At 43.6% G+C, this 23,259-nt stretch overlaps 2 protein-coding genes and 1 long non-coding RNA gene across 17 annotated transcripts in view; 1 reads left to right on the top strand and 2 right to left on the bottom strand.

Moving 5' to 3' along the window:
• DIP2A (disco interacting protein 2 homolog A) overlaps positions 1 to 5,070 on the bottom strand; it is a 130,409-nt gene extending 125,339 nt beyond the window's left edge. For 3 of the 5 annotated variants that reach the window (XM_069782268.1, XM_069782269.1, XM_069782270.1), the window contains exon 1: positions 4,875 to 5,069. In XM_069782268.1, the coding sequence (XP_069638369.1) occupies positions 4,875 to 4,971 (97 nt within the window). In that variant the 5' untranslated portion in view covers positions 4,972 to 5,069. Of the gene's footprint in view, positions 1 to 4,874 lie in introns of all 5 variants that reach the window. The other 2 variants (XR_011324457.1, XM_069782267.1) reach the window with 1 other exon arrangement.
• On the top strand, positions 4,844 to 9,114 carry LOC138685175 (uncharacterized). Its single transcript, XR_011324458.1, has 2 exons — positions 4,844 to 5,027; positions 5,610 to 9,114. It is a non-coding gene; the product is annotated as an uncharacterized lncRNA (long non-coding RNA).
• A 1,549-nt stretch (positions 9,115 to 10,663) lies between these two features.
• Positions 10,664 to 23,259, bottom strand: part of PCNT (pericentrin) — a 108,434-nt gene continuing 95,838 nt past the window's right edge. For all 11 annotated transcript variants that reach the window (XM_069782258.1, XM_069782264.1, XM_069782265.1 and 8 more), the window contains 6 exons: positions 20,749 to 20,913; positions 19,141 to 19,379; positions 18,075 to 18,163; positions 16,406 to 16,559; positions 14,381 to 14,508; positions 10,664 to 11,269 (listed from right to left, as the gene is read on the bottom strand). In XM_069782258.1, the coding sequence (XP_069638359.1) occupies positions 11,226 to 11,269; positions 14,381 to 14,508; positions 16,406 to 16,559; positions 18,075 to 18,163; positions 19,141 to 19,379; positions 20,749 to 20,913 (819 nt within the window). In that variant the 3' untranslated portion in view covers positions 10,664 to 11,225. The remainder of the gene's footprint in view (positions 11,270 to 14,380; positions 14,509 to 16,405; positions 16,560 to 18,074; positions 18,164 to 19,140; positions 19,380 to 20,748; positions 20,914 to 23,259) is intronic.

Raw genomic sequence — 23,259 nt, 5'->3', positions numbered from 1 at the left:
AAGAAAGGTGTTCTGCCAAAAAAAAGGATTCCATTATCAATTTATTTTTTCAAAAACCCAGCCAGACTGTTAGTGTGGGCCAATACTGGCTAGTATTTATTACAGAAAGTATTTGCTGGAGTATCACTGGAATACTTGCAGTAGCCAAAAATGTCAGACACTAAATACTTTTCATTTTTTTCAGGAAACCCTTCTTAGCTGACACCTTCTTTCACTCAGCTGTATGCATTAACTAACTGCAGTACCTCAAAAGATGCCAACCCCGCCCCCCAAACCATAACCCCAGACAAAGCTTCCTTGTCACACACACCAATTCTTCTTAAATGGGAAATAAATAATTGGGATCAAAATTATGTGAGAGCAAGCTTTCCGTCCAGGCAGATGCAAACATCTCATTGGGAAGCAGAGCAACCTGCACACCGAACTCTCCATCTAAACCGTCACACTTTCCACTAAAACTTAACCAGTCTCAGAAGAAACCTTGGAGCGATGCGTTTAAGAGATGGACAACACAACAAATAAACAGTGAAATCAAGTGATAATTGAGCCGGCAAACTACATAGCAATACATTTCTATCTCAGGACTAATTCTGTAGCCTGTTTGATAGAAGCTATCAAGAGCAGCATTTCCCATCTGGCAATCAGTGGGGTAATGGAACAGATTTGAACTAGAAAAAAGTATCTTCGGCCTTTTTACAGTAGGTAATCTCTGATAAGGGTTCCAGCTCAGTTCTGAAATAAGACTGACCTACAAATTCCCAGGAAACAGCAGAAAAACCAAATCCATATATTTAATATTTAAAGCCAATCAGAAATTCAGACCAAAAAAGAAAAGCATTGTAACATTCACATGCTGGTCAAACAGCCACCTGAAAGTCTGTAGACCCACTTTTTTCTTTCCTCAGCTTTTATGTAACATTTACTAAATGCAAATCATATGTTATGCATCCAAATGGTCCAGTCTCACCAGAACCACATAGCAAGAAGTACAAAAAATTTCCAAGAAAAGAAACAAGCGTAGTCCTATGTTCTTCTAAGACCCTGAACTGCTAGCTGAGGGGACTACCACCATGAACAACTCTAGAAGACCAAGCCACACAAGCAAACACCAGTGGAATGGTCATCAGTGCTACACAGACACATAATACGGTTTTATCTTTGACTACTTCGACTCCTATGTATATTGTTCTTGGATCAGGAAGGAACAAGCAAGGCATCTTCTGGCATAGGTCACCTGGAAGAAGCAAAAAATGACCCAATTCCACATCCCCTAGGCTTAAGAGAGTAAAAGTGAAGCTGCTCAAATGGTGGAAGTGCAGTGCCTAGCACTCTTCAGAAACAGGTCTTTAAACGTCAAGGTTTATTTCTGCCAGAGGAAGGGTTTCATGACCTCTCAAGCTTTTCTCTCTTACCCAAAACATGCATCTCATTGCATATACCAGCAAATTTTAGCTACGTGCCATGGAATAAACTGTAGCAGAAAAACTGGGAAGGCTCTGAAAAGGATAAAAATGAGGAGCCTTTTGCACAAGAGAACAGTCAAAAGTTGTTTCAAGGCACAGCTTTCAAATAAAATGTGGTCTTCATGAATGCACAAATTATACAAGTAACATTTGTGTCTAAATAAGACTTGCTCTTCAAAATTATCATGCCTTAATGAAAAGCAGTGTACAAGTATATTTAGATACATAAAAATACACACAAATATATGATATGTTATCATAAAAAACAGGTACGGGCTTTAAAAAAAGCACATTGATGTTTTTCCTACAAACTCTCTACTGCAGATTGATTTTTTTAAAAAAGGGGGTTTCTAACTTTAGTTCTCTTTCAGAAGACAGAAGGAAAAAAAAACCCAAAACATTTTACAGTAACTAATAAAAAAATAAAGTACTGGACTTTCACAGCATCACCTTCATGCTTTTACAGAAGATCTTGCCAGGCTGATTAGGGAACTCTGCATCTTTCCATTACATTAGAAGGCTGCAGCATCTTACAGTCTTAAGGTAAGAAAGCTTAAGTCTACAGATCAATGAGCTACAATTCAGCTTAGCTGCCAATCATAGTCTCAAAATTGTCCTTACCTCCCAAAAAGGTCGTGGCAGATCTCTCAGTTTTCACTAAAAGATTCACTAATTTTCTTCAGCAAGTAAGAAATCACAGTGTTGATATAACAAAGCAACACAGCAGCATTGTTCTAGGGTTTCTTTTTTACCCCCAACTATTATTTTTCTAGTACATGAAGAATACAAACAATTGTCAATCAAGAGATTAGGATTTTGTAAAAGTGGAAGGATCCATAACAGCGCACCAGAATTGTAGCAAGAGCTGGAGTTCCCTCCCCATCCAAAGCTCTTCTAAGTTGAACACTTTTATTTGGGATTTTGAGTTGTCTTTAGAAAGTAGTAATGTACTCTGACAGTGTTTATTTTTCTCTGCATCTAAATGCAAACGCTTTTTCCAACTTTCACTGTGACAACCTGGGACAGAACAAAGTTTTTAATCATCTCCCTGATTAATTTATAGGTGAAAATAATGTAATCAAAGGGAACATAGGTTATCCCTGCCCCAGCATAGCAAACATAACATTTCAATTAACAAAGTAGATATACAAAGTAGAAAGGAACTTGCTCTCAAGTTTCTTTTCTTTTCCTCCCTTCACACTTCCTCTCAGATTATGGCAACATCCTCCCAAGTATGACCTTCTCTAATTTACAGCATATTCAGCATAAGAAATCTCCCATTGAATCTCCCTGCAGTCCACCTGTTTTCACACACACACACGCCTTTGTTAAGGCAGAGGTCAGCTACAACATCCGTACACAAAGTGCAGAAGAGCACTGTACATCCAGTAAAAAGGCTGCTGAAAACTTGAGGAAGCCATTGTCAGCAGAGGCCTTCTGCTATGGGCTGGATTCTGCTCAAATAAAAAGAGGGAAGCAACCAACAATCTCTACAGGTATCAATTTATTTCCATTTTACATAGATTAAAATGCAAGTGTCTAATCCCAGATCACTATTCCTTCCTCTCCAAGTAAGCAAGTTCTGAATATTAATGACAGAGCGGCCCATTAAAAGCAGCACACACAAACACCAAGTGATGGCAGAACACGAGCACATAACGTATTACCAGATGTTGAAGAACTGCCTGCAAACACTTTCAAGTCATTCAGGCAAGGCAGAAAAGGAATTGCATCTAAGATCATAAACTAAGTCTTAAGAGTGGTCAAGAAGTTTGAGCTAACTATTGCTTTATCCAATCACTTACTTAATCCAACAGCTGTAGAGCAATACAAATTTCAGCATCGGATACACTGGACTAAGACAGTTTGCATTCACTTTAGGCATTTCACAGATTTAACAGACCCACATATAAAAATGATTCCAGTGGTTAAACAAACACACGGTCAGGACCTACACAAAAGAGGAGCCAACCCCAGGATATCCTGGCCGATCGGCAAGCGCCGGCAGGCACACACGTAAGAGCTGCTGTACCAAGTGTGGCCACAGTGCGAGAGCACACGGGTGCCAGCTGCACACTACTGCAGCTCACAAGTCACAGGAACTCCTCTTGCACAAGCAACAGTACGTGCTTCCTACTGCTCTGGCAGACATGCAGCGACAGGTTAAACTTGGACTACAAAGTTACTAATCCGATACTTTTCCCCTACCTCTGCACCAAAGGTTCCACACTGGAGGTGAGGACAGCCGATCTGTGAATCATTTCCTAAACCACAACACGTCAGCCAACATATTAAAGTGAAATAAAGCCACTTTTGCCCACCTGAACATACTGATCTGAAAACTGCAACATCTGAGGAGCAGACTGAATGCTTCTACCCCAGGACCACGGCACTAACAGCTTTTTAGCCCTTCTATTCCAAAGTGCAGCTTGACAACGTAGCTAGGGAAAGTGCAATGACTAACCGCTCCTTGGTTTCCTCCACCCCTTGCGCGCTCTCCCGCACCAAGGGTCTACACCTGCCTGTCTGCAGGGCGGACCACACCAGGGAACCAATATGCAAAAAACCCCACCCCAATCCTACCAAGAAAACAAGTGTCATTCCCACAGGGGTCACAGGACTGTTACCACCAAACACAAGCCTGGAGGTGGCAGGAAAGGAACCGTACCTTTTGGGGGTAGCCAACCAATAGATGGGCTTAAGTATATTGTCAAAGTGAATCTCAGCCTGGCACTGCATCTTTGCCACCTCTGGCCAAGGGCCCGTTAACCAGAGGAGTGGAAGGAATGTCACTTTATTCCTGCCTTGAAACTTGGCTTAGAGTAAGGAATAAAAACATTGGGAATCGTAGAGCGATCCGAAGCGAGAGGCTTAAGATTTCAGCTATAGCGAGAAATAGATATTAAAAATAAAATACTGGTGTTTTCAGAGCATCCAGCTGCATACTAACTGACCATGCTGGTGCCAGCTCGGATTGAACGGAAAACCACCGCATGGCCATTTCCAAACGCCTCTGAAAGGGCCTCTACCACCGCTTCCACCCAGGCGCCGGTGGCAGTGGACGCTGGGCGGCCAGAGCCACCTCCCCCAGGGCGCTTCACCCGCCGCCGCCTGAGCCCGCAGCCCTGCCCACCACGGGGGTCCCGGGGAGAAGGGCGCAGGCCCTCACCGCCCCCCCGCTCCATCCCGGCTCCCCTCCGAGGCCCGGCGGCGGGAGAGGAGCCCCGGGCCCGCGGGCCCCGCCGGGGGACGAGGCTCCCGCCACCCCCCAGGCCCCTCAGCGGGACCAGGCCCCCGCCCCGCCCCGGGCGGACAGCGGAAGCGACCCGCGGGCCTCCTGCCGCGGCGCCGGCCGGGCCGGGCCGGGCCGAGCCCCCCCGCCCCCGGCCGCAGACCCCCGGTCGCCCTCACCCTCCGACAGCTCCAGCTCCAGCTCCGCCAGGCTCTCTCGCACCTCGGGCGGCAGCGGCACCGCCTCCAGGGAGCAGCCCCCGCGCTCCGCCGCCATGGTGCGGGCGAGGAGCGAGCGGGCTCCGCCAGAGCCGCCGCCCAGCGCTGCCGCAGGTGGGGCCGGGCGGGGGGGGGGCGGGCAGGAGGGGACGGGACGGGACGGGACGGAGAAGGAGGAGGAGGAGGAGGCGCCGCGCCGGCCCTGCCGCCCCGCGCAGCCGCTGCTGCAGCCAGGGACGCGTGCCCCGCGCGAGGGGCGGGGCGGGGCGGCCAGCGGGGAGGGGCGGGGCGGGGCGCTCCCAGGCCGCCTCGCGCGAGCCGCGGGGTGAGGAGGGGCGCGCGCGGGCCCCCTGGCGGCGGGAAGCGGCCGCCGGCGGCTCCGTCGGCGTGAGGCGGCGCCGCTGAGGGGAGCGGAGCGGAGCGGAGCGGAGCGCCGGGGGCAGACGGAGCCCGGTGGGGCCGGGCCTGCCTCCGATGTTAGCGCCAGGCCCTCGCCGAGAGCTGCCCTGGGAGCGTGCGCCCCCCGGTGGTGAGGGCAGGGAGCTCCCCCCCCCCCCCCCGCGTGGTCCCGCCGCTTCGGAGGGAGCTCGGCACGACCCGCCCTCTCCCTCGTCGAGCTGCTGTCCTTGCCCTCCCCTGCGCGCTGGTGCTGCGTCCCCTTCTGAAAATACCGAAACTGCACTTCCCTCCCCACAGAAAACGGTAAAAACGGCAGAGCCGCGAGGCCCACCCTGCTCACGGCGTTTCCCGGGAGGGGGCACGGAGGTTTTCGTGGAGTAGAATTACAGCGTGAGCACCTGGAAACGCGAGAGCCTGGATGTAAAGCGGTGCTTGGGCCTGCGTGAAGTTAAGGAAAAAAAGGCTGTCTTTTCAACCGCTTTTGAAGGGCACTACAGAGACCCGCAGGAAACGTTTGTTTTGGAGCCTGCATCGATGCAATGGCTTCCCCCAGTTTAACCACAGGTTCCAGGGGGAACGGGTGGCGGGATACCGAGGCGTGATCTTCCTCTGGCATTCCTGCAGCCCCCCCCCCAAACTCATGCAAAGGCAAATGCTGGACCTTGCCAGTGCTCCTGACCCCAGGGACTGTTCTGCCAGTAACAATAACTTGCCTGGAGCCAGGAAGTAGAGAAAAAATCTGTGGAGAAGTTTTTTCCCTAACAACTACTTCTGTCAGAAACAGCTCTCCCTGTTAGAGTGACCAGGCTTGTGTTGGTATCACACGTGGGGCAGGGGCAATGCAGCCCTCCCACGCCTCCAAAGTAAGCGTTTTCTCTGCATCTTCCCCTCCTGAGTGCAGTGCTGCAGAAGAGCATGGCTACAGCACTGCACCTCGTATCCCTATGGACCCTGCTCCTGAGCTGGCAGGAGAATGACAGAGGCTGAGTTTGTTTAATCTGGAAACAGGACACCTGGCTGCTGAGGAAGGCATTACGTGAACACTGTTCTTGCTCCCATACATGACAGGTATAAAACAATCACAGGGGTTTCACATGGGTTAGCATGGGGTCACATCCCACAGCATCCCAGCATCCACAGTACAGTACAACCTTCAAACAAGGGGACAGTTCAGGGCTGCAGGTCTCCAAGCAGCAAGAGACGGGATGGTATTCGTGTTTGCCGCCAGCACCATGTTTGTATTCTGTGAAAAGTGGATCGATGGCACACTGTAGCATAGCTCAGTGTGAGACAGGCAGACATTTGCATTGGCAGATATTCCAGGTCACTGCAGCAGTGGGAGAATCTCTACTCATGCTCCATTCAGGGAAGATTACCAAAAAATGACATAGAGGATCAGCCACTGTCTGCTCTGTTACCAACATCTGGTCCTTGCTTCTCCTTCCCTTTCCTTCTGCTCCTGCCCTCTCTCTTCTTCTTTTCCTACCCAGTCCTGAACTGCTTCAGCCTCTGACTTCTCTGCTCATACTGCTGAGGTCAACACATCACAAGAGAGCATGTCCTGTTTGACTGCCCTTCACAGGGCACAGAGACACCACACCAGTCCTTGGAAAGCCACGCTATTAAAAATTTTACCACCCTACACTGGGCAGAAACATTTCTGCCACAGTGCTTCCACAGTCCTTCGGAAAAGCAGGCAACATGTTAACTATAGCTCACAGATCCTGAAAGACTGACAGGCTTGATTTCTTCTCCAGATTTCTTTTCTGGATAGGGGGCTTGAGCATCTGCCTCCTACCCCCCACATCCTGCCTGTGTTTCTGGAAACAGAGAACGCCCAAGGAGACCATCTCAGAGGGGTGACTTCGGTACCTGTGGGGCAAGAGGCCTCTATGAAGGGAAGAGGCAAGGTAGGGGAATTATACAGCACTGACTGTCATGGAAAGGTTCTACCTCAATGCACAGCAGAACGCAATCCCTGCAGAGGCTTGGGCAGAGGCTGGGGAAAAGCCCTGCCGTTCAGTGGGTGCCGAGTGCTTGGCTTCCACGGGTGGTGGGGGGAGCATGGCTGGGGAAGCCTCAGCAGCCAATGCATCAAGTTACTGATAGCTCCTGTTGCCTTGAGGTGAATTGCTAACAGCCAGCCTTACCTCATTCATAGTCCTCATTTCTGAGAAGGATGAAATAGACTATGCATAGGAACACTTAAATTATCCACTATTCCACTATGCTTGCATCTGGTGCAAAGTGCTAAGGGAAAATAGTGTTTGTTCCTAGGGCTTTTGTGTACACACTAAGGCACTATTTGAATCTTTTTCACGCTGTCAGTGACTGACTGAAGAGCAGTAAAACTTTGGGATGTTAAATTACTTACACTGTAGATTGATTTAGAAATGTGCAAGTGCAAAGCCAAGTTCACTTGCAACAGAACTGATCCTTATGATGTGCCAGCCTACAAACACCAGGGCATGCTGGGAAACTAACTTACTACACACACATAAAATTTACTTTTTGTCTTTTAAAAGATGTTTTTTATTGTCTACCTAAAAGTGCCAGATTTTAAAACTAGTCATTAATTTAGATTTGCAATGTCACTACTTACTGGCTCATTACAAGTCCAGGCGCTCCTGCTTACAAAGTCAAAATGAAAAGTGCAGTTCAGGTGTGAGTGTGAAATTACAGATTTGATTTAGTGCCAGTTTTGAATTCTCATCTAGAAACACATGTTATTTATAACAGAATAAACTCATGCTATGCTAAACAAAAAGGACACCAACACCATTCAGAGTGTGCAGTTTGACAGAATGCTACATCTAACGTTAAGACTCCTAGAATCAGATTTTTGAAAGAAACAGGATACAGTTACTGATCCAGCATAAACTTACTCAGTTCAAATTGGTTTGGAACTCTGGACGAGTGAAGTTACTTTTGGCTAGCTTTTATACTAAATTGGGTACTAATTGCTCATGGCCCTCTTAAATTTATGCTCAATCAGGTAATAGGTTCTCCTATAGCCATCATAGAATAACATACTCTGTACCCGCGCCAAGGTAACATCGCACAGACGGGTCACATGTGCGCACTGGCCTGACCCCTGTGTACGACAGTTACCAGGGACTGTGGAACCAGACTCTTGAGTCACCCCTTGCAGCAGCACAGCTGGGATCCTCCCATACATGGTACCCTTCATGTCCTCTTCCATGCAGGTCACCTAGCACCTTTTTGCTCAAGTAAAAGGATATTTCTTACCCGTTAAAACAATACCAATGAGAAGCCCGAAGCTAACTTCCAAAGCTAGCTAGCTGCATTGCCACTTTCTTTTTTAATATAACTTTCAGCTGGCCAAATAAACGTTCTCAAAAGTTTAAAGAATTAGCACGGTGGCACAGTGCTAGCTTGCTAAGGGTAAGAGCAGGCATTGGGAAAGGTCTTGCCAACATCCAGAAGGCAGCAAGGTACCAGTTGCGTGCAGAAGAGCCAGGATGCCATCTGTGATGTATCCAGCATGAGTTCTTCAGGGGCTGGCCCAAAGGTCACCTGCAAAGCACCACACGGCTCCCAGCTCCCACAGACACATTTGCCTCTGGAACAGGTAGTCTGGCAAGTAGCCAAGGAACCCAGCAAAGGGTTCCCCAAAGGGCAGCCAGGCAGAGAGCAGAGGCAGCAGGAGCACCCACCACCAAAGTTACAGGACTGCCTCAGGGCGGCTGTGCGGTCTCCCAAGCCTGAATCATGCAGCATCCTGCCTGCTGGCCATGCTCCCAGCCTGCCAGTGACTCAGGAATACCCTGGATGCTACGACCACTGAACGATAAAAATACACAGACTTGTCAGGTACAGCGCTGCATGAGCTAGGCTCCAATCAACCCAGAGACAGAAGCACCTGTTGAGGACTACCAGTACGAGGGGCAGTCCAGTAACTCCAGCAGAGACTCTTCACCGAGGGTTGGTACTAAAGCTCCACAGCATTTCCTCCGCACAATCTCGGACAAAAGCCAATATCCAATTGTCAAATATCCTGTAGAGAAAAATCTTTTAATAGGCTGTAGTAGAATAATCTGCCTCCAGAAGAGATTTTTGCAATACCCAAAAGTTAAAACACCATGTATGCTCTTCTGATGTTATGATTCAGCCTATACTTTTTCTAGAGAAAAAGAAAGAATGAATCTAGGGTTATCCCAAGAAGCACTTGGCTTCTGTGAAATATCATGACAACAAATACCACAAGTAAATATCACAGAAAGAAGTCTTATTTAGCATCATATTTGGAATATTTTTGCACTGTGATACTTTATGACTGGAAATGGGTATACCACCAGAATGCTGCCTCTTTTCTTTTCTCTGACCAGCAACTTAATACACACCTCCCAGAAAGGTACCTACAGCACAAGGTACTGGGCAGAGCTAGGATTTGCAATCAGGAGCTTCTAATTCAGTGCTTGTAAGCTTTACTTATTTCTCTTCTATCCCATCTATTTGCACTTTAGAATGAACTGAATTTCTGCTTTCCTGCATTGACTTGTTTATTTTCCCATTTATAAACACCAGTCTAATCCAAATCTACTTCAGAAACAATTCGTTTTTTTCAAGTTCCTAAACACGTAAGCATTTCTGTAACACAGATGCTCCAGTTTGCCAAGTGTCAGAAGCAGCTCCTTTTCAGACTACTCTCTTGGAGTCTCTGGTAAGTTGAGGGAGAGGCAAGGGTGCAGCCAGCTGACTTCAGCCATTTCCAAACTACTTGTAACAGAGCCTTCTGGATCAGTGCCCTTCTACCTCACTAGTTCCAGCATGGGTTTGCTCGTATGTGGACTAGCACCCATTACCTTTATTGAAATCATCAGCAAATACAACCCAGCACACTAGTAGCTGGTTGTGACAGGGCAGTGAGAGAAGATACCTGCCCAAGCTGTCACTTGGAGCAGGGTGCAGGACACACACCAAACAGGACACACCTGCAGCACAGTAAGGGCAGACATCCTGTACTGCGTGGAAATACCATACGTTGAACACTGAGGCAATTTCCCCCCAAAGCTCTGCTCAGTTGCGGTGGTGGTGGGAGGGGGAAGAACCAGATACTGCTGTATGCACTACTGCGCCAGAGGGAACACGAGAGGAAACTGGAAGGACTGCTCTGATACTGAGTCAAGGTCATGGCTGGAAAGATCAGTCTGATAGGCAATGGTCACACTGGAGGAAAATCTAACATGCATTTGACTTCCTGAGTAGGCACAGATTAATTATATTGCATGAATTCAGTCAGACCAAATACATCATGCATGCATAGCTCCGTCACAGAAGAGCTCAAGGAGTGGTGGCTTGACACTGAATTGGAATGTGATGAGAAAGACTGAGGGAGGGAGGACTTATTTATTGTAAAACTAGAAGAGCAAACCCAAAATTCACAGAAGGCTACACATATCTTTGATATTTGGGAGAGTGTTTTAGCTGTTCTGTTAGTCAGAATGAGCCTACAGAAATATTAAAACACAAACAATTGGAACAGCAAAAAAAGTAAATAGGTAAGGTGGAAACAAATAATGATGACAATGCAAGAATTCACTAATAAAATGCCATTTTGATAACTTTTTTTACAAGGAATCCAGCTATACACTATAGAAAAATAAACACCAAAGAGACTTTGCAACTTACAATGCAGTGATGCAGGCACACTTCAGCTGTTAACTTAGTAGTAATTTCACATGAGAATGTAAAACATTGTTCTTAGTGAAAAGTAATTTCCTCTTAAAGTACTAAAATATCATAAAAAGTGTCATATAAAAATCTGATGCAAAAGCACTGCCCTTTATTCAGTCGCGCAAGAGATTGCAGGTGCCTCCATTCAGTATGGACCAACTCAGAAGGAAGCAGTGACTGGGTGGGGTCGCAGTACAGATTTCAGAAGCATTCTCATCACTTTTTCATGTTTCTCTGGCGAGCTGGGCCTGGAACTTGTCCTAAATTTAAATAAAACAAATGAATATTAGAAAACTGCTTGTGTTGTGAAGCAACAGGGTGCAGTTAGCAGCACGTAATTTCCTCAGTGTGCTTCACATGAGCTACACTGAAAGCGTTTACCATTTTCATGAGCCACCTAGGAAAAATACAAAACAAGATTTGAAAGCTCACACGTCTGCCAAAGCAACCCTTCACACACTAAGGCCAGTGCTCCATTGCAGGCCTGCTTTACACACAGCAACAGGGCTGCTCAGTTCAACCCCACCACTCTTGCAACGACTCGATATACATTCTGGTGCTGGACAAGGTCTTGTTGCTGAGTAGATGTTTTAAAGTTCATTAGAAACTGGGAAATCATTTTGCTCACAGCACTGTTCTAAAGGCTGCAACATCATTCTGTAATTCCTGACGTCATCATTCTGGTAACGTGAAAATTAGAAAAATGGCACGCACTTTCCACAAAATTGCTATTAACAGTGTCCCAGTTGTGGAATACTTATTCCACACTTAGCATAAAGCAAAATATCTTACTTCTATAAATGCTGTCAGGTTTCAATTCTAAAATTTGTTTATCTATCTATACCTGCCATAAACAATTGCAGTATTTGGGTGAAAAAAAGAAACCAACCAACCAACCAAAACAAAAAAACACAGAGTCATGGTATTAAGGTTTCTAGGTAAAACCCTGCTGAGAACAATGTCAAAGTTCCCATATGGAAGTGTCACTGTAGTTGTTGACTTTAGTGATATAAGCAAGACTAGGATTTGTAAGCAAAGCTAGCATTTTTTTTAAATTAGATGAGCTCAGAGCACCAGAAAAAACAGGCAATGTTTTAGACTTTCCCCAGAGCTGTTGTCCAGCTATACCAGGCTCCTGTGAATGTTGACAAAGCCAAGATTCTTCTCTTTCTGGAGAAACACATAATTTTCAAGTTTAATTTTTCAATGTTAACACTAAAAATGTGTTATGAATACAACATGTAATCATAAAAGATTTGCCTCAGAAGTTAACTTAAGAATCATTATTCTTCCAAAAGCTGTAAAAAGTCAGCAGTCACAATTAATAATGCCTTTTATAAATTGTGGGCAAACTGAATGAGAGCAATGCAGCACCTCTACAGTGTAGATTAAATGTTCAAATCTGATACTGCTGAGGAGCCAGCATGGTTGATGCAATTTGAATGAGCATCTGCAATGACTGCAGGGCCAAGAGTCACTATTCAATACTGTGATCAGTGATCCAATCCCCACCCTTTCTCCCCTAAAAATCACCACAGAGATGATCTGCTGACGATACAGACCAGAGGAGTGGCCAGCAGTAAGAGTACTGGTGACTGGCAGAGATTTTCCCGATATGGTAAAATATTTTTCTCATCTCGGCACAACCAATATAAAGGCACACATCTTTGGGCAAAGGCTGAAAGAGAGTTACAGTAGACAAGTCTGCCTGGGAAACAGCAGTTGACAATGGTTATGCTTAGTGAAAGAAATATGTAAGATGTGTATGTGCAATGTATGAAGGAATGCACATGGCCCCCCCACAGCGCCACAGCCAAATATCTACCCAGTCATCTTCCCAGCTTTTGGCTGAAATTGTGGAGAGCCAAGGGTGGAGGTGGGTGGAAGGAAGTAGTCAGTGCTTGCTTAGACATCAAGCACCATAGTCACCCAAAAGTAGCATGACAAAATAAACTGGTTGTGTGGATGAGCAGCCAGAAGTCACACGAGGAGGGAACCAGCCATAGCAGATGAAAGGGATAAAGGTTTGATGAAAACGTCCATGGCATTATCTGACCTGGTGGCCCGTATTAGCTCAGACCAGGAAACTAGCAACATAAACCTGGATGGATGAAGCAAGCTTTGGGCAAGATGCTCCAAAGGCCCTGGAAGAATAGCTGTCAGCTGGCTCCTCAAGAACCTCTGAAGAGGAGGCAGCGCTGGAGCTTTGTGCTTCTCCCTGGGCCTGGGACAAAGCTCTTTGTTACACCCCAATGTGGACCGTGGTGATGATGATCCCATCCTTATCAGTGATGTGAGCTACCACAGGTGCCCTCCCCCAGTCACCTGCTGGGATCGGTGTGCTGGAGCAGGACTTCCCCTGGCATAGCCATGGCACAGGCTGTCTGCGTAGGCCCTGTGTGTGTGTGCGTGGATATTGTAAATATTACATTGCAGTTTAATTTATGTTGCTGCCCTGCAGTGGGGAAGGCAGGCAGAAGGAGGCTGCCCCTGCAACACAATGGTTACATGTATAAACAAGGAACAAGTTATCTTTGTATTTGGTCTGGCACAAATGACAGTGCAGCTGGAGGGTCCAGCTCTGTTTTCACAATCCAGAGATACTAATACACCGGAGAAGGCTGAGACATGAGTCTCAAAATAACAAAACATTGGAAAAACACATCTAATCATATCTTGACAGGAGATTATTTGAGGATGACATGATGACAATTTATAAGTTCTTCCTTGGGACAAGGAATTTCTGTGATAGATATAACACAAGCGACTAACTAGAAGATTAAAGTAAATTCAGTCTAGAAATTAGGTAGAAGTGTTTTAAATAGCAAAGATAAGTGCCACTACAATTCTTTGTGTGCTCTTCAATCAATCTGAGAACTAGATGGCTGTTTTTACCAGCCTCCAATTTTTTTTTTTTAAATCTGCAATGGAATATAAGAAAGCAAAGAATAAGGGAAGTATTATGGTTTGTGCTGCAGGAAAAGCCCTGTTCAGTTATTTTAATGGTTCTCTGACTTTCAAGCAAATTAACTCTATACACAACTTCATTTAAACTACAACACTTGCTTATTTAGACTTGATAACAGGAAGGGCGGGTGGGGCAAAATCACATGAAATTGCTCAGTCTTATCTCTGAAGAATTTCACTAAGACCTTAGTTTGAGAAATGCCACACTTGAACTAGTTTTAGATATGAATCACAAAAAAGTTTCATTTCAGAAACTTACTTAATCCCCCCCGCCCCAATTATAACTATTCATTAAAATGATGCTCTTTACATGCTTTAAGTGTTACAGGCAATACATAGGAAGAACCTTGTAAAAAGCAGCCCAGACTGCTAGAAGCTGTGAGGGCTAATGAGGTGGTTCTTACCTGGTTGTGCACCCCCTAGTCTTTGCTGAATAACTTCTAAGTGATGGATGTATTCTGTTAGCGATTGCTCAGGATCCTGAGTAGGCACAAGTGACTTTTCTGAAGCTGCACTTGTGGATGGATGCAATCTTAAAAAGGAAAACAAATTATTTTCTTCTCATGCTATACTCTCAAATGAATATAATAAAGTTACATTCATATAGGCAGTAATTCAGCGCAAAGCAAACTAGAACAACAGTAAAACCCATCACCACCGAAAAAGTTACATATAAAACAATATAGACCGGGCAGCTTTGTATACAGGGGAGTCAAAAGAATGGACATTTTGATAAAAACTAGAGTATCTATGAATCTCTCTCTACTGATACGTAACACACAGTCCCTCAGGTAGGAAAGCTGCAGCCAGAGGCAAGTCCAAATGGTCAAGTGAGAAAAGACCCAGTTCTGTGGAAAAGGACTTAAGAGGAGCATGCTGCATCCAGGTGCGTACTCTCTGGTTCAGCAGGTAAAATGCTATCTCGAAGGACAAGGTAGGAAAAGGGGACCCTTTAGATGCTACACACACTGTGTTTCCTTTCTGAACATTAACAACAAATTTCAAATATTAGCAGAAATACAAATTGGAGGGGACACTGTGCAAACACACTCCTATTTAGAGTTAGGATTTATTCCTTTCCCCTGCACCTTTTCATTAGAGGAAGGTAGTTCCTATCCGCCCCTTCCTTCTGCATAGCTTTGCCAGGAAAGAAAAGCAGCAACAGGCATCGTTTAACCTCACTCAGATCCACGTTTGACTTGAGCTACCACTAACCCAGTCACACTGAGTGATCAGTCAGGGCGTACTATTATTCATATCCTTGTTCCATACAAAACAGATGACTTTTCTTGATAGGTAAGCTGCCACCTGCTCTTTCTGGCTGTCAGACCCAGATACATGCCATGACAGAGGAACAGGGTGGAGTAGAATTAAGTCTTTTGAGAAATGCTTGCGGGTCTCTAACTCTCCAAAATGTTTTGCTAAGTTCTATGCAAACCAGAACACTACGTGTCCTTCCTGTCCCCCAAATCAATCAGCAATGTTAAAAAACCTAAAATAGTTTGGAGCATCTGCTGTCTTTGTGTACCTCAAGATCACCACAGCTACTTCCTTGCTACTCTTTTTTTCTTTATGAAGAAAATTCTTGCCTGCTGGTTGAAGCTTCTAAATGTAGCAAGGAGGTTAAGAAACAAAAAAACGTCCCAAGCTGGTGGGACTGAGAACAGCTACCTTCCACATCAACTCCTGCAAATCCTGACTTTAAGGAGGAAGCCACATACAAGGAGTGGCTTGGGAGAAGAGATGCTACACCCAGTAACGGGCTACGCAGTGCCCAAGCTTACTCCGGGTCCCAGGGAGAGTCCTGGGAGCGGGAAGGCCAGTAACGACTGAGGGCCACCCTCCTCCAACTCAAGCGCAGAGCTTGCGGCTCAGGCATTGTCTTAGCAGCACTGTGCAGAATGTCACCTGTGATATCCAACCCAGTGACAAGTAGCTGGCGTTGTATTTGCGTGCAGAACCGGCCGCAATTCATGAAAAACTGCACCACCACACACCCTGTGAGCTCTCCACCTGCCATTCCGTGTGCATGCAGAGTCTGAAGGCAGCTAATACTAATGCAGTGCTGTCATATGGTAGGGGAGCCGCTTCTGCAGGATGCTCAGAAATTAATCTCCAACTTGGACAAAAAAGGCAACAAGAATTACCCCTCAAAGGATAACAGACATAGCCATTGTAAATCCTGTAGCCTGCCCGAATTAAATTGGGAAACACCACTAGGAATGCTCTTGGTTCAAGAACATCAGACATGCTTAAAGCAAATGAGAAGTTTTCTTCTCCTGTAGCATCCTGAAAGAAAGAAACATTTACCAGATCTAAGAAAACAAATTCCTCTTCTTGTTCAAGTACGTCCCTCCAATAAGTGGTTACATTTTTATGAAAGACTGTCTATTGGGGTGATCAAACACAGGCAGAGGCTGCAGACTGACCTGTTGTGCAAGCAGTAAGAGGATCTGGGGGAGTGGCTCACAATTCTTGCAGAGCTGGTTCTGTGGCACAGCCCGGTGTCCCGGGTGGGGGGAGAGCCGACGTGAACAGCTGGGGGCTGCTGCTCTTTCAGAATTTCTGTTCTAGCACCAGAGGCTGTGTTAAATATGAAACAGTTAAAAAATATGCACTGGGAACCATTCAAAACAGGCTATCATAAACATAACCAATAAAACCCCCACAAATTACAGCACAATACGATTGTGTTTGGTTTTAAATGCAGCTAAAATACACTTTCCACAGCTTTTTGGTTTGGCTTTTTTTGTTTGTTTTAACCAGATTTAACAGAAGTTTGACATTTTAATGTCGAACAACTGCTTCCTGCAAATGCAGAATGTGCACCATTTTCTTTCTCCAGACTCGCTTTTTCAGTAGCTGTTGCTATATCCACATGGGAGGCTCTGATATGAGCAAAATATTTTTTCAAGAAATTTTAATACTTGTTGTTTGCTCTAACTATATATTAGTGTTGACTTACACTCTCCAACTTTACAGACAGCAGAGAAAGGTAGACATTTTTGGGGGTTGGTTTGGTGAAGGCTTGGGGGGAGGGGGTGTCGGTTTGTTTTCATTAAAAAAGAAAAACCCCTGTAGATAAGTCCTTTAAATAAAAAAGAAACAAAATATTTTTTTATGAGGATGCCAAGATGCTATTTTGTACCAAAGTAGAGAGTTCAGCATGCATTTCAGGATTCAAGTTTCACATGAACCACACCACAATGGTTTTATGTAGGAAGTTTTTGGTTTGTGTTTTTGTTTTTTTGTGTTTTGTTTTGTTTTTTTAAATAAGTATTTCCAGGAACTTAGAACAGTGAAAATTACGTAGTACCAGGTAATGAAAAATGCACTATTTCATCTGAATTTTGTTCAGTGTTAAAAAGCCACAAGTAATGGAATATTACATAAAATGGGACAGTTCCACAATATTGGGTACTGCATTAAGATGTTTGTCCGAATTCTTACAACCAAATCCGTAAGTAACTCAAAGGAACACAGTCCTTACTGAACTGCATCAGACCACCTCCACCTGTCCATCCACTCCAGTTTGTCATCTTTGATAGCACTTAAACTCCAGAGGAAGTAGTTATGGGATATCTGCCATCAGATTAAGTCTCCTCTGAACCTCTGGAACCACTTAAACCCCCTTTTTCACCTCCGGTAACACAAACAAGTACACCACTTCTAAGACTTATTTTAATACCGCATGTACCTGTTTTAATACTATTGCAGCAGTATTTGTCCTTGCCTTATTAATAAATCAGGGCATTAATTTCCATTACAGGTAGCTTCAAACTGTACCACACAATTCTCTGATGAGTTTTATGAACACAGGACTCGGTTTTGCAGCTTGAGCAGTTGCAATAACGGGAGAAGAAGAGGAGCTCACCATTGTTGTAAATTACAAATTCTGAAAAGTTTTCAATTGTCATTTCTTACAATGTCCTTCTAAACTCATAATCATTGTGTTCAGGAAATGAATAAACACATTTGTGTTAACAGATAAACAGATTTTGCCACTTCTGTGGCTATTTTTTTGTTTTTGTTTTTAAATGAAACACATCACTAAAGAGAAATCGTGATTAAAACAATGTACTTGTCTAACACACTTACTTGTATTTCCTCCTATACTGTGAGAAAAGGTTTCACCCTGTCCGTTCTTCCTGTTAACTTTGTTCCACTTTTTCACCAAAAACTTTAACCTTAGTAACAAAATAAGTTTGTACAATCATTAAAAATACACAAAAATAAACTGAATTTTAATATTAAACTCTTTGTTGGCATGAAACATATTAAACAATGTAAGTAACAATCCTTGCAGGAATGGAAGAAGAATTCTTCAATTTTAGTCTTTAGAACGAAGGCTTATCCCATTTTACTCTGCAACAATCCTCTAACTGTTGGAGAAGCTTGCTCGTTTTGTCACCGCTCCTCCACTCTGTCCCTAATCTCCAGAGAGTTCTGTAGCAGCTCTTCCTGCCTTAGAGTAGTCTGGAGGTCACTGTTCCTACATCTTTTGATATCACTATCATTATAGCATCCACATCAAAGTCAACAGCCTAAAGACATCCTGTGCCACCTCCTGAAAGTCTTAAACTTGCTAGTAATCATTTTTACTAGACAAGGAAATTGCCCAGAAGTAACCACCTATTACATTTAAAACTATTCTTTTCATTACATGGACTCAAAAGCCATTATGAGATGGCATATTGTCCCAAGTACAGCTAGCAAAATCCATTTGATAGTAAGTGACAGAGTATGATAGAATCATACCCAATGAAACACAGGCTACAGGATTCAAGAGAGGAAAACCCATCACTGATGACATGATCACATTCTGATACAAGAGAGACTATCCAGTGAGTCCAAACAGCTAACGGTCAGACCTGAAAGGACATCAGTTTGTCATTGTTGTGCGCTCATTCTCAAATACATTGCAGCTGGGTATCTCCCAGGACAGAAGCAGCTTTCTATAAAGCTTTAGTTTAGTACGCATCCAACTTAGCACTGACTCTGAAACAGCAGTTTAGCCAAAGTTATAGCTAACAAATCATGTTTGAACTAGTTTTGGAGATAGCTTTTGCTCAATATTAATGTAGCATAAACCTTAGGAACTATCAATTTTTAACATTTCCAAGAAAACACCATATATAAGAGACGATGAGGGTTTTGGCTTTACCTTGATACTGCGATGATTGCCCTGACTGCACATCTGAACTTGGTAAAAGGACGGGAACGTGATCCAGAAAGCTGCAGGTCTGCAGGTGAGGGGTAGATTCCCATACGTGCTATTAGAGAGAGAGTTGCTTGCTCACAGTCCTGAAATCCACCGAGAAGCAGCAAGAGGTATTTCTTCTGATAAACTAGAGCCTTTCTAAAGCTCTCTGCTCTAAGGTACTTCCTATATAATCTCTGCAACTGGAGAAAGGGAGAAAAAAAAAAAAAAGAAAAAAATCCAAGGTGGTAAGATTTAGCTACAGAAAACCCACAACAGTTGGTAACTTTGTCCAGCAGTATCTCCAACAACTTGGTTGTGCATGGGTATTTAAAACCTATTTTGCTTTACACAATTGTAGAAAGTTAGTTAATAATTATGAAGTATGGAAACGGTGCACATTTATCTCTAAAATGAAATTTTGAGCAAGTATTAGTATAAGACTGTGACTTGGCCAGTTTTGGTGCAAAGTAGTGGTATTACACTCTAGCAGTTTGGACACCATACATGGAGGCTTGTACCAAGTCTAATGAATTTCTGTATGTCTATGAAGGACTTGGCTAGTCTGGAAAATTTTGGCATGGTTACTGGTTGATGTGCAAAAAAACCCCAAAACAAACAAACAAACAAAAACAAACCAGCTATAAACAAGCTGTCCTCATGTCAAACATCCATACTGCAGACACAAGGGCAGCTGGAACAATTCTGCACATAGCTAAAAAGCACCCGAGTTTGGAGTGTCAGACTTCTTTAAATCTCCTGAATGTTTCAAAGCAAAATTGTCATACCCAAAACTCTAAAACAGTTTAACTCTTTAACCAAGAAAATAAGATCTGCTTTAAATAAATATGCATGTTGGTATAAGTGCCCATCAGACTTTATTACAATCAAATGTGTCAGAGGAATAAAAAGTATTTAAGATTAGGGGGAAAAAAAATTAAAAATAATGGATGTTTGATATTTTCATGGTTAGACATGAAATCTGAATCTCGCTCTCATTTAAGAGTAGAAAGGGATTCCAAAGAGCTAGGTTACTTTAGGTGTAAGTTAAGTTCCTGTTGTAACACCAAGAAAGTTACAGAGGAACTTTTCTGATAAGGGACATATAGGAAAAGTGTTCCTAATTTAATATGCAGTTTATAAAACTGTTAATCTATAAGATCACCTTTTAAAATAGCAACTGAAAAAGATTACAGCGCTAAGTGTAAGTTAAATGCCATAATCTGACGGATACTTATATCCCCAGAAATCTGAGCTGTACACTTCCTGGCTCCTCTGCAACAGCAAGTTTTATCATATTGATTAGAAAAAATAGAATTACTAAATTACCGCTTCTACATGTGACATTAATCCCTTAGGCAATGCCCAAGAACAATACTACCAAGGACTGAACTCTCCAGAAGTTTTATGATCTTGAGCTGGTAACAGTTCTCACACAGCAAGTCTGTACAGCAGGCAAGATAGTGAAAGCAAACCAAGTGCCAAAGGTTTAGATGACATGCTAATGACTATGGTATTGCTCACGCACCAAGCTCCAGACAGCCCATTTGCTGGCCATTGTGATCATTTTACCTTAGGACTGGAAGTTTCTACCACTGGTTTGTTTTCAATTTCACCAGTCACTTTAGCCAGTTTGGATTCAGCCTGTTTCAGTGCGTTCTGCAAAATGTTTCTCTCTTGCTGCCAAGCATCTCTTTCCAGTTCTTGAACAGAGCCAGTATCATCCATAGATCTGATCTAAAAAAAAGAAACCCAAAGGAAGTGAGCCACGAAGGTTTTTGCACATTACTTCCACAGCCAAACATCTCAAACTGAGTAATTACCTAACTTTATGGACAAACTGAAACATAAAAATAACAAGCCTGAAAATCAGCATCAGCATTCAGGTGTTAAACGGTAGGATGGGAAACTGAAACACACAAGCAGCCCTTCTTAAGAAGTATCAAATTAATTGTTAATCAAGCTACCCCTTCTCTATAGATCTGTCTGATCAGCTTTACAGGAATCCCATTTCCTTTGATAACAGAGTCTCCAAACACTTGGAAATGGAAACAAATCATCTGGTTTTCTTCCACAGGCAGCACAGAAACCGTGAAGAAAGATGTGTGTGTACATGCATGCACAAAAACATGTTGTGAAGCATCTACAGAAGTAAATTCCAAAAAAAATCACATTCAATTCTGAGAAATTCAGTTTTGTAGTAAGTCATCTCTTGTAGGAACGAGACCACAACTCCAGGTCCAATTCTTTGCAGAAGTTCTGCCTTCATAATCCTCTTCGTATCAACTATCATTTTAATGGTCAACAGTTACATCAGTGTGTGATGCAGCAGATCACAAGAGAAATAAAAGATTTTTTTTTTGAGGCGGTTAATGTTTTATCCCTTGAAATAAAATCTACACATTAGACAAGCCAGTACGCACAACCGACCCCAATTTCTCCTAGCAACTTGTTTTAGTACAACCTTATTAGAAGTTTGAACTTTTTCAGAAGTTATTTCTTATCAATACCTTAATACACTAACACATGCCATTTATGTTTGTCTTCTGTGAAGAGCACAACTCGTTCAGTAAAAAAATCTTATTTAATAAACTTCAATAAACCACAGCCATCTAAGTCTTTTTACTGCCTGCAATATAGACAGCGACAAACGGGGATTCCAATGCTATCCATACCTTCAGGGCACATAATCCACTGCCCTCCCTTTTGACTTTGCAGCTTCTTTAAGATTTCAGAAAGCAAAGGCTCTCCACTTCTCAGCATGCTGCGAGAACCTTTTACTACCTTCAGTACTGTTTTGAAATTAGATATTTATTTCTGTCCAAGTTAAACTCTTGTCCTGTACTTATTATCTAATTCACAGATGTTCTATGCAATTTCAGGATTTTACACTGAAACTTTTTTAAACTAAAGCACGTGTTTCCCTACACACGGCTTTCACTGGCAGGGCAGTTGGGCCATTATCACACACCAAGGTGGGTCAGAAGAGCATTTTGAGAACAAGGGCAGAGATAAGGAATTCAGATACAAAACACACTTCAGGTAAGTATTATTAAAAATAGTTCAAACAAGGGAAACAAAACCCATCTGTACCATACTGAAATGGAGGGAAGCTGCTTTATATTGGCCTCCTCAGCAAGCATCCCAATAAGGACTACGGTCCCACCATCCCAGGCATTTTACAGACCTACAAAAGCTCAATTTGAAGGCAGTAACAGATACTTGCAATATCTGATGAGTTCTACATGATCCATCTACCCACTTGATTACTACTGCACCAGTTGGCATTTGATTGACCAGTGGACTCCATATTTATTTTGGCACAGATTTTTCATTTTGGCATTTTGCCAGTTTCCCTGTCTAGTAGTCCCCAAGTTATCACAACTCAAGGGGGTAACAGCAGTAAATTCCTTTGGTCTCCAGAGCAAGTGGTCAGTACCTTAGAGGAAGGAGAAATTCAGGGAGGAGACTGAAATGGGAGGTGAGTCTGGGAAAAAAAAAAAATCAAAGCCTGAAAAGGGGGCAGAGAGGAGAGACCATTTGTGCCCACAGAAAAAAGGACATCAAGGTAAGAGTTTTTGCCCTCTAAGCTATAGAAAGGCGTATGTCTTTAGAGTGCTTCACTAAACTCTTTTTTTTAAGCCAAACTTAAGTCAGAAAACTTGAGTCCCTTCATTTTAGTGTGGTCATAGTCCCTGGAGCAAGCAATTGCAAAGTCTCGTCCAACAAGAGAATGGACTGCTATTCTGCATGGCATTCACTGGCTTAATGTTAAGGGGCCTGCTAATTGATGGTGATGAGGCCCTGGAAAACCTAGAAGTTGTGAAAAGTATTTGCAACAGAGTTTCTAACGCAGAAGACCTAATGGCATCAGAGGGAAAACAAACAACCCAAACTATTTTTTCTTTTCCAGTACAGTAATAACTTGGAGGGAGCTGAGCCAGAAAAACAGTTCAGCTCTGGAGGGAGTTCTGACAAGTCAGAATTAAATAGAGCCATAAGGTTGTCTGGTTCCCCCCCACCAGTCTCTCCGAGCATTTTGTCCACAGCAGAGGGCTCTAAAGCTTTGTGAGAGGAAGCCTT

Source organism: Haliaeetus albicilla, chromosome 4, assembly GCF_947461875.1.
Source record: "Haliaeetus albicilla chromosome 4, bHalAlb1.1, whole genome shotgun sequence".
Taxonomy (NCBI): Eukaryota; Metazoa; Chordata; class Aves; order Accipitriformes; family Accipitridae; genus Haliaeetus; species Haliaeetus albicilla.
This window is presented reverse-complemented; position numbering and strand designations above follow the sequence as displayed.